The following is an 11,801-nucleotide window of genomic DNA, read 5'->3' as shown; positions in this document are numbered from 1 at the left end:
AATCCAAGCAAAGGGCCATCGCATCGGATCCACTCCATCCAACTGCATTAATTATGGCACTGAAAAATACAATATTAAAGGAGTAATAAAAAGTTGGGTCTTGGATCCAATGGGGTGCTCTTACTGTTGGGTTTTTCAAGGTCACCCTTCGGTTTAACATTCCTGTAAAAGAAGAGAAATGAATCCTCCTTAATACGAGAAAAGAGTCCTACATAACTTATCTACTCCAACAGCTTAAAGTACAGTGGAGCCACATATGTGCCCTTACATAGATAGGGTGTGCCCAAAATATCAGCTCCGTACGATCATCCCAACCTTTCGATTTGTGCAGGCAAAAAATATGGGCATAAACCTTGACAAATCTCTCCACAGAGCATTCATCCAGCCTATTTTCGCCTCCACAAATCGAAGGGTTGGGATGGTCCTATGAAGCTGATTTTTTAGGCACATCTTATCTACGTGAGGGCTGGATGAATGCTTTGGTCACCCAAACAATGTAGCCCCTATTTAATTTTAAGCCAGTAGATAACAATCTACTCGGAGTACCACCAACCCTTTTCTCAATCATCCCCCCTATAAGGAATCCAAATTTCTGTTTTAAGCTCCCGTTGGAAAGGAAGAAGTTTCAATGTGAAGAAGACAGTTTGAAAATCCCATATCCAATCATTCCAATCTCTTGTATTATCTGCTGTTACAATCCAAAGTCTTCTCTTCTAAATCCCACTCTGCAACAAAGTCAAAAGTCACGACTCCTATTAATGGAATCTCTTCACAATCTCACCTTCACAGAACCAAGAAAGGAAAAATGGAACCCAATTCCACACCCCCATCAGAAGAGAAATCTGGGGTGGAAAAGGTGGATGAAGAAAGGGTTTATGTTGAAGAAAGAGGGTTATCATTAGGAACAGAGAAAGGGACATGGAAACACGCAGCTTTCCATGTCGCCACCACCATCGCCACCCCCGCCGCTTACGGCCCCCTTCCCTTTGCCATTGCGTCTCTCGGCTGGCCACTCGGTAATTCTATCTCTCTCTCTCTCTTTCAATTCTATCAACATCTCTTTATGTTGTAGAGTTTGAGGATCTTGTCTACCTGTTTCCTGTTTTTTTTTTTTGTGGGCCCTTAGGGTTTTGTTGTGATTATTAATTATTTCTGTGAAACAACTAATTGCTCTAAGGGCTGTTTTTTAAACTTCAGATTTCTTAGAACCGTGCAAATAAACTAGAATGCAAAAGGAATATGAAACTTACCTCGGTCTCCCATGGTGGTGGACGGAACGGGATGATCTTCTACTGCCTCTCTAGTATGCCTGATCTCTGGTGGGGGAGATCTCCATATGACATGTTAGATGGCAGCAGAGACCAATCGACCCCAAACAGATTATTGGACTCAAATTACATTAATTTTTAGTCCAATAATCGGTTTGGGGCTTGCCATTGGTTGTCATAATCTCAAACGAACAGGGCCTTAGAGTTGTTACTTAATCATTTATACTTCAACACTCCCCTCACTTGTGGCCCCTCTTTTGGGTGGATTTTTAATATCAAGGAGTTGTTGGGTTTTTTTAACCCAGGAACTGCCATGAGGCAATGCCTCTTATACCATATGAAACAACCAATTTCACTAAAAGCTTAAGCTGTTAGAGTTGGTGTTATTTAATCATTTATACTTCAACAATTTATTCTTGTTTTTTTGCGTTGCTTCAGCATCCTAACTATACCAGGAATATTTTTTTTTAAAAGATGAGAAGGCCCAGCATCAGCAATACAAAATGAAAAAGAAAAAATAACTTTTGGCCCAAATGTTAGGTACGTAGATTCAATATAAGAACAGAAGATTTGACTTCTTAAATCTTAAATCTGTGCAATTGTCATCGCCTCTTCTTCCTCTGCATCTTTCTAATGTTGTTTTTCAGAGAAAAAAAAAGCCCAAATCCACCGGAATAATGTAAAATTGAATTTCGCAGAATAACAAAAAATAATCCAGAAATGGGATCATACTGGCCTGTGGAAAATAGGGGAGGAACCGTTCTTTTTAGTGTTTAGTAAATTGACAAAGCCTCCTCTTAGAAGTTTGAAATTTTGAATTTGAATCTAGTAAAGAGAGAGGATTTCAAAAGTTTGAATTTGATGTTGAAGTTGGATTAACAAGTCCAAGTGAATACGTAGAAGTGTCAACCTATGGGATGTATTTAAAAGGTTTCGATTAAAATCTAAAGTGTCACTTGGAGAATTTTAAAAATTGAATGAGTCTTGAGTTTTTAGTTGAGGCTACGAGAGACTTCGATATTTCAATTTAAACTTTAATCTTTACTGGGATTTGAAGTATAACCAATCTTGGCTAACAATTCGGCTTATGTAGTGAATGGGTTGAGCTTAAACGTTTTGGATGGATGCAAAATGAAATTGCTAATTGAAGCAATTAATTTCAATAATCTAGGGCCTATAAGTTTTCTTTTATTTATTTTAGTTTTAGGGGAGATATGTTGCGGATGTAGCCTCCCTTTAGGTTCTAAAATTTCAATATGAGATTTTAGGATTGATTTTCAAGCTATATTCCTGTCATGTATGATGTGTGAATGAGGGTTTAAGCCAATAGAAGTATCTAAAGTAACAACAATATTCAATGGTATAAGTAGGTGTTAAAGACTAAATTATATAATTGATTAAATATACCAGTTAATAGAACCCAGCAATATATTAAAAAAAGAAGAGAAATTCGATTCCTATGATGGACAGTATTGTAGTTTAGAACTTCTTTTTTAACGGTACTATTGTAGCTTAGAACTAAATAGTACAACAGTACGAATAAAGCAATAAAGCTTGATAATGTGATCACTGATTTTTTGTGTGGTAATACAAATTTAAGAGGGTTTGTTTATGTTTTAGGTGATGAGAGAAGTGTGAATCTGAAATGAAAGTAGTAAATTTGAAATTGGTGAGCTTAGCTATAGAAAATGGCAGTGCAAATGCGTAAAGAAATTCACAACTACCAAGTTTTTATATAACAGTGGTGAGCAAAGAGTATAATGTATTGTTGCAAGTGGGTAAAACCGCAAACATATATGCACAATTAGATCAGGAAGAGAGTGATTTCTTGATTGCGGGTTCGAACAAAATTCGAGACTTCAGCTAGGCTACAATGGGTGAGCCTGTGTGGCTGCTCTCTTATGCAACAGCCAGCCGTGAAATGCCTTTCTAAAAAAGTCCCTAGCAAATCCCTATATATATATATATATATATATATATATATAGAGGAAACTGTTGGTGAGCTTAAGCTCACCAAACTTATGGTGAGCTAGCTTGCCCAATCACATGGGTCCCACATTTTGAGGAGTGATCCAAACCATTCATTTGCAAGGCCTTATCATAGATAGGGTGTGTACCAAAAATCAGCTCCATAGGATCATCCTAACCCCTCCATTTGTGGAGGACAAAAATGGACAGACTACACCCCCCATCTATGTAAGGGACTTTCAAATGAATGGTTTGGATCATCCTAACAAAGTGGGCCCCCATGTGATGGGCAAGCTAGCTCACCATAAGTTTGGTGAGCTTAAGCTCACCAACAGTTTCCTCAATTGAATCATCTTAACCCCTCCAAAAGTGGGGGGCAAAAATGGGCTGATTTGTGGTTTTTCCATTTTGCCCTCTACAAATGGATGGGTTAGGATGATCCTATGGAGCTGATTTTTGGTACACACCCCATCTATGTAAGGGCCTTTCAAATGAATGCTTTGGATCATCCTAACAAAGTGGGCCCACATGTGATTGGGCACTCGAGCGTACCATAAGCTTGGTACGCTCGAGCGTACAATCCTTTTCCTCATATATATATATATATATATATATATATATATATATATATATATATATAAACTCTCTCTCTCTCTCTAAAAGTGTTTGTGTAGATCTATTGAGTTGATTGTCTCTAGCAAGTTTTCTACCTTTGGTTCCCTAGTAGTTTACTTCGAATTGGCATCTCATCAGACTAGTATCGAAGCAAGTCTGATGCAGGAAATCTTCGATGATCCGCATGAAAGGATTGATCAATTGGAGAAAAGTCTCCTATAGTTGTTGCAAATGCTATATTGACTCACTTCAATTGTGGATTCACTGCATAGTGAGAAACTAGGGAACACAGATGATGTTAATGTGGAGTTGAATGTTAGAGGATAGACCAAAATCAACCCCTTTCATTGACATGGGGCTCTAGCATATGAAGTTGAAGCTCAAGATCATGATGATCGAGATCAAGGACGAAATTACAATGAGGATCTATATATTTGAGCAAAGAACGAAATCAAAACTCAGGAATAAAGGTAGGAAAACACCAGATCCATAATAAATTATGCGTAAAAGTTTCTTTACACAAGGATCACAAGAAAGATAATTCTCTCACTGAAGATCAAAGGAGTACCACTGATCTATATCGGTGTTAAATAAATTGAATGAAAGTGGAATGTTTGTTGATTTACGAGACACTCTTGTCCCCTCCAAAGTTCATCAGTGAAGACGCGTGACCTGTGACCCAACATCTTTAAAACAAGGAGTATCTCTAGAGGAAACATATGTAATCATGTATTCATGGAGGATCCAATGAGAACATCTTCTCAAGGGAGATGGTGGAGAAATTACAATTGTCAAAAGAAAAGCACTCTTAAAGCTCAACCATACAAGTTGTAGTGGTTCATGAAGGGAGTTGAGGCACTTGTCACAGTGCCGATGAAAGAAGATTTTAAACATAATTCTTGTAAAGAGGTGGGTTCTAGCCTTTTTAATTTGCAAAAGATGGTCGAAAAAAGTACAGATTCAGGAATTGAGCATATGTTGAGGATGGTGTTCAATGAACATTGATTCTCAAGCCTATACTATCATTTATCTGAAAAAAATTGAAGATCTAGTCCTAGAAAACCATGCATAACAGCAAGATAAGCTGCTTGAAATCAAAGATGATCCCAGCGATCATAGTGGAGAAGACACTAGAACATGGAATATATGTGAGTTGTTATTTTTTAAAATAATTGTCTAGAAATTTAAATTGTTTCTAAATCGAGTATGATTTTGGAAGAAAAGATATTTGAGGAAGGAAGCTTAATCCTTTAATCTTTTAAAGATTATAGGAATTTAATCCAGTCTAAAAAATATTCTTAGGTAAATCAATTTCGAACAATTGGAGTCTTTTTCCAAGAATGATGGGACATATTTCATATAGTTGGAAAGAAGTGAGAAAGGTAATTTGTTTTTTTACTATTGGGTGGCAAAGTAAAGCTCAAGAAAAATTCATGGTCTATAACTTCCTAGAAATGCTACTTTGAGAAATTGGCAACATCCTTGCTTAAACTTCTCCTAAGATGGTATCACGAATTGAGGAGGCAAGCAAGGAAGAACACACCTATAATCAAAGGTCTCTTGCTTTCAAAAAGAGCACTTACAAAAGTTTAACTACTATAAGTTGTTGGCACTAGAAGACGTAAACTTGAGGGCGAGTTTTCCTCTTACCAAAGGGAACCGATGAAAGCAAAATCCTTGAAATAATTCAGCCAAGATGATTTGAAAGGAGAAGATGGACAATTAATATCCAGAAGTAAAGTACTAAACCCAAAAGCGATTGAAACATCATGGCAATGTCCATAGTGGACCCTACAGAGCTCCACTCATCGCAACAATTGGTAGGTTGGGTTATCATGATTTATGGAGATGTTTAGTGGGTTTTTTTCTAGGTTACACCCTATTTTGGTCATGTTTGATCAAATCTATTGCAAGTTTTATACTTTCAAGTTTCAATGGATTCTTATAGTTTAGTTGCAGCAGAAGCTTTGGTTCGAAATTTATTATAAAACATGATAATGGATAAAAACACAATGGGTCAAAAGTGGATTCTATAGATGCTACAATATGTTATATAGCTTCAAAGGGTTTTAATCTAGCCTCGACATTGCATACTATTAGAAAGGGAAAGAAAACCTCATCAAAATAGTATTATTAGCACATACAACCATGAAGATGTAGCATTTTTGTTTCGTGAATGAAGAACCATGAATACAACCTTCTCAAAGTAAAAATATCAAAAGGAAATTATGAAACTGTAGAATACCTAAATATGTGTTCTACCAGAATCTTCTCTCATTATTCTGGTTCATGTAGTGTGGATTATGTACTTAGCTTTTTCTTCTTTTTCAAAAATTTTGGAGTTCTCCAGTAATTACATTTGACATCTCTAGATTGGATTCAGGTGTGTGTAGTTTGGTGGTTGGAACGTTTACCACTTGGTATTCTAGTCTTCTGATTGCGTCGTTGTGGAGGTGGAATGGGGAGAAGCACACTACTTATCGTGATCTTGGAAAGAGTATTTTTGGTTGGTAATCATTCCCTGTTGCTTCTTATCCTATTTATCTATTCCAAAAGCTCTATGTATTCATCACTCATCAGTGATGGTTTAGATATATTGGGGGCTAATAAATTGCCCTAGATTGTTCTACATACCACAGAAATGAAATCCTTCTTTTAACTCTTCTGTCTCCTTTTCTTTTCCGATATGAAGCCGATGCAAATTGTCTTATTGTTCTTCCAAAAGCTTGGAAATAGTTGATTGTGGGTTCAGTTTTGGAACAATCTAATGTTTTCGGAGATTTATTGAGGATATTTACCTTGTCTTGAAGAAATTCAGACCCTTGACAGGTTTCCTTCACCAATCTGTGATATCTTGTTGTCTGTAAAACTTTGCACCATGATGATAAATGCAACCATTTTAGCTCCCAAACCATAATCCATGAACCTAGGACTGGGCCAGGCTTGAGAAACAGTCTGGCTCGGTTTGACAAACTTCTCTGCTTATGAATGAGAATATGTTCTCAATTGTTTGTCGGTCATTTTATTAATTTTTATCATTTCATTCATTTTTATAGACTTTTTTTGTGTAAAGGAAATTTGATGCTTGAGTTTTATGCTTATGCAGATTATATGTTTCTATTTTTTCATTGACCATCCTATTTTGAATCTTTGAAGGTTCCTGGGGTTACTGGTCTATAACCTTTTTTCAGCAGGTAGCTTCTTTGGGCAATAACATTGCCATCCACATTACAGCCGGAAGCTGCCTAAAGGTTAGACTTGTGAAACTATGAAAGTGTGGTGATTTATCTTGCCATGTCTAGTTAATTCTTACTTTCTCACAACCAATGTGAATAATTTTCGTAATTGGAAATTTGTGCAGGCAGTTTACAAGTATTATCATAGGAATGGCACATTGACCTTGCAGGAATTCATTATTTTTTTCGGTGTCTTTGAGCTTCTTCTATCACAGCTTCCAGATATCCACTCATTGAGGTGGGTAAATGCATTGTGCACTGCCAGCACAATTGGCTTTGCCGGTACAACCATTGGTGTTACTATATACAATGGTAAACTTGTGACTTGCAGCTCATTCTGTCTTTAGATCAAATTTGTTCACAAGTTCAAATTTCAAGTTAGTGTCCTCGCTCAAAGTAAATCAGAATGGAACTACTTACACTTAAAGAAGAAAGAGAGGGGGTTTATTTTTGGAATGAATAGGAATAAAAGTCACAAATCTGATTGACGAAGAAAGAAGATAGAGAAATCCCTTGTTTAAGAGATCAGAGAAAGGAGTGCCTTTGGATCTTTGATTTCTCAGCCCTAAAACCATGTAAGATATTGAGTAATCATCAAATAGAGTCGAGAGAGAGAGAGAGAGAGAGAGAGAGAGAGAGAGAGACGTATGGAGTGCGAAACTCAATCCGTTCATCAAATAATGAAAATCTGTAAAAGATGTGTACATACCCATATCAGTAAACGAACCCTTTTAACAATAATATGCTAGGAGGATTGTAGAAATGTAACTTAGTGTTTTTCTACTTCCAAAAGCATGTTCTATATGAAATTATTTTTCGTTCTTTTTCTCTGATTTTGTAATTTTGAATTTCATATTCATGGGATTTTGTATCTTGGTTCTAACCATATTTTATATGTTTAAAATTTATCTTTTCTTTTCTTGTTTTCAAATTCTAGAATTGTATGGTTTATTTATTTATTTTAAATTAGTTGACATAGATATGTACACATGTTGCTGTCAAACGTTTGCATCAGGTGTCGGGCTCAGCAAAACCAGCAAGCTGAGATGAAATTATAGTTATATCAAGTGGTTATGGTTCATTATGGGATAAGAACAAAGTTGTCTTCATTAATAGAATGATATAAAAATACTTGAACTTTAAGGTTTTGGGAGCTGATATGGACACCCCTAGTTTTTTGAGCCCCCATCTCTATCTTTAACTTGAAACATCACATCGACTCATAGAAATAGTGAAGGGTCACTTGCAAAGTTATAAATTAGAAAAAAGGAGGGGTTCTTATAGAAAAGAGGGAATGCCATTCTAAGGTTCTTTATAGTAAGGGAGTTATTGGTATCCAACATGAAGACACAAATTTCTTGAAATTTGGAGTGTCCATGTCACAAATCTTGTTGTGGGTCTATGTTTCATGGGCTGTGACTTCTGGGAGTTCCATCTTACTATCACTTGCCCTAACATCTCATTTCTTGTGGGGATTGGTTTTCAACTTATGCTATGCAATCTGTAGTCGTGACTTTTTTTAATTCCTCTTCCTATTGGTCAGAAACATCCACAGCACCGCGCCAGTAGAAAGAGTTCAGCTACTAAGCTAATCACCACCTTTTTAGCTGTGATAGCCACATTTTGAGCTAATTCCAAGAGTTCCATGCCATTGTGGCTATTACTTTAAATATCTATTTCCCTTGTAGGTAAAAAGATCAATAGGAATTCGATCAACTACAGCTTACAAGGAAGCTCCGCCTCTAAGATATTCAAAGCCTTCAATGCCTTAGGTGCAATTGCCTTTTCATTTGGAGATGCAATGCTTCCGGAAATACAGGTACTCCTATTTTGTACCTTTGAGTGTTTTTTCACTGAGTATGCTATCATCAGTATCTGAGAAATGGCAATTGGTGGTCTTCACTAATTCGGTGTTTCGTGACTCTAATTCTAAACTGTAAACTTTAACTGAGAATTGTTCATCTTTATCAGTAATTGGATTGCCATGTACCTAGCATAGTTACAAAGTTCAAATTTGATAAAAAATCTGAGCCAAAAATTTGGAAATTTTGGGAATGATATGGGAAAATTTCGAAGACTGAGAGTTTTAAGAAAATAAGAAATTCTTTCTCCTAAGAAAAATAAGAAATAATAAAGCAACTATACATAAAGATATACAACCATTCCAACAACTGTTGCTGGCTTGTCGTCTCCTCCGGCGGTACATAAAGATATACAACCATTACAAGCATTCGAAGGGAGTTCAAGTTTAGTTTTCTTTTTATTGTTTCTTATAAAAGATTATTTAAATAAAATTTTGAATTAATGCATTTGATTCAGAAAATATGCGATTAATTCGTTTTAAACACGAATTATTTTTTATATGTATATTTTTAAAATTTAATCACTCTTTATTTAAATATGGGTTTTTTTTGTTCAAATAGAGTTTTTTCTTTCTTTTTTTTGGTAACTGCGTTACCTAGTGCATGCCAGCTTTAATTTGTGAATTTATTTGCCTGGAATGTTGTGATTAAGCAAAAATATGTAACTGGAATGGTTAATTGACAAGTGGTTCTTTTACCAGAGTACAATAAAGGAACCTGCAAAGAAGAATACATACAAAGGTGTATCAGCTGCATACGTAATTATTGTCTTGTCCTACTGGCAATTAGCCTTCAGCGGTTACTGGGCATTTGGATCAGAAGTTCAACCCTTCATTTTGGCATCGCTCACAATTCCAGAATGGACCATTGTTATGGCAAATATATTTGCTGTGATCCAAATATCAGGTTGCTTTCAGGTATTTAACTTTAACTGATCACCTATATTACATGGATTCTTCTGAATGAGAAGCATGCCCATGTCAGACACGCTTCGGATTTTAATACTTAGTAAGTTTTTATATGAAAATAAAAAAAAACTAATTTACAATTGTAACATGCTTTGAGTTTTATCTATTTTAAGAGAAGTTTTTATATGAAAATAAAACATTGTATTTACTTAACCTACTAAAATTCCCAATATATTACCTATTATAACCTGTGTTGCATGGATTCGGATTCGCATGTCGGGATCCAGCACGGATTCAAGGTGTCGGATTTGGCAAACCCCAAAAAGTAGGATTCGTGGATTCAGTAATTTTTATTAAATTAAATTAAATTAAAATTATAAACATACATATGTATATATTCATGAAAAATTTGGGGGTGGAGGATCGATGCGTTACAGTTTTCTAAAGAGAGTCAAAGAAGAATGGGAAGGGGGATCGATGTTCGAGGGTGGAGGGGTCAAGGCACTAGGGTTTATATTAAGAGATGACATGTTGTACTTTTATAGAAAAAAGATAAGAAAACATGTTTAAAGGGAAAATATACAGGATTCACATTTTAAAAGAGACAACGATATGTCGGTTTTGCACGAAAAACAGGATTCCTGGAGAACACGGCTACAACAAGAATCCAGGTGTGTCCCACGTGAATCCATGTCCGATTCGCGTATCGAAACGTGTCTACACAGATTCGGCATGGGACAAAGAATCCATGCAACACAGATTATAACCATATTATCATATAAATAAGTAAAATTAGAATTGATTAAAGTATATCGATGAATCCACATATCTTTTTTCTTAGATTGGCTGGATACGACATTCAGTACCTGTGTCAGATTCCAACACTCATGCAACATAGCCGATCACCATCTCCAAATGTGAATTCATGTCTAACTCTGCTCTCTTTTCAGATATACTGCAGACCAACATATGCTTATATGGAGGAAAGAATGCTCTCAGGGAGTAACAAGCGCGTTCATTTCCGCAATATTTTGTTGCGGCTTTTACTCACATCAGTCTACATGGCTCTTATTACCCTTGCTGCTGCTGCCATGCCTTTCTTTGGGGACTTTGTTACCATCTGTGGAGCTGTTGGATTCACCCCACTAGATTTTGTCTTCCCTGCTTTAGCTTTTTTAAAAGCCGGGAAAATGCCTAAGAATACGAGTCTTCGATTTTCTGTGCGGATTTTTAACCTTGCCATTATTATCTGGTTCTCTGTTGTTGCAGTACTGGGTTGCATAGGAGCAATCAGATCCATCATAATAGATATAAAGACATATAAGTTCTTCCATGACATGTAAGGTTGTATATAAATCAGGACAACAGGGTTTACAATGCACTCTGTGAGGCTCTCCTGTATATCAAATTAGAACATTTTGGGGCATTTTGTTACTTTGATTACAGATACAATTGTCATGTATATGTAACATACCATAATCAGATTAGGATTGTATCATGGAAACATTTTTCTTCAATTAATCTTACCATTTATCATGGAGTTTACTTGGATTGGACAAGTCGGCACTTGAAAATCAATCAGGTGATGCTAATTTTATGATGAAATGCCATTGCCACCTCCCAGCTGTAAGTTGGGTTCTGGTGGATGTCAAACCGAGTTCCCATCCACTTGATCAAGGCCTCCAAAACATAAGTGCTCAAACTTTTCATGGAAGCATGCTTTTTTCACCATGGCCTGATCAATAAGGGTGCAACTATGCTACGTGCCTAGATGGGTCCCACCTAGGGTTGAATAAATTAGTTATGGATGAGAGTCTTAAAGATAAGGGTTATCTAGTTAGGCTTTGGAAAGTGTTAGAGGAAGTGGTAAGTAGGTATTTTATTTATAAATTCATGTAAACAGTCTTTAGAAACTAAAGAAGAATTTTATCAAGAAATTGTGTT

At 36.1% G+C, this 11,801-nt stretch overlaps 1 protein-coding gene across 2 annotated transcripts; it reads left to right on the top strand.

Annotated features, from left to right (window-relative positions):
* Window positions 1–398: 398 nt before the first annotated feature.
* Window positions 399–11,397, top strand: LOC143887786 (GABA transporter 1-like). 2 transcript variants are annotated; one of them, XM_077391959.1, is made up of 7 exons: window positions 417–1,016; window positions 6,235–6,357; window positions 7,008–7,102; window positions 7,213–7,399; window positions 8,776–8,906; window positions 9,651–9,866; window positions 10,808–11,397. In XM_077391959.1, exons 1-7 carry the CDS (start codon window positions 806–808, stop codon window positions 11,198–11,200), a joined length of 1,356 nt encoding a protein of 451 aa, XP_077248074.1. In that variant the 5' UTR covers window positions 417–805; the 3' UTR covers window positions 11,201–11,397. The 2 variants fall into 2 exon arrangements, with proteins under 2 accessions (XP_077248075.1, XP_077248074.1); XM_077391960.1 differs by lacking the exon at window positions 6,235–6,357 and having other exon boundaries at window positions 399–1,016.
* Window positions 11,398–11,801: the final 404 nt, after the last annotated feature.

Source organism: Tasmannia lanceolata, unplaced genomic scaffold, assembly GCF_043159265.1.
Source record: "Tasmannia lanceolata isolate RefF3 unplaced genomic scaffold, GAP_Taslan_0.1 ptg000012l, whole genome shotgun sequence".
Lineage (NCBI taxonomy): Eukaryota > Viridiplantae > Streptophyta > Magnoliopsida > Canellales > Winteraceae > Tasmannia > Tasmannia lanceolata.
The sequence above is the reverse complement of the archived record's forward strand: the minus strand, read 5'-3'. Positions and strand labels throughout refer to the sequence as shown.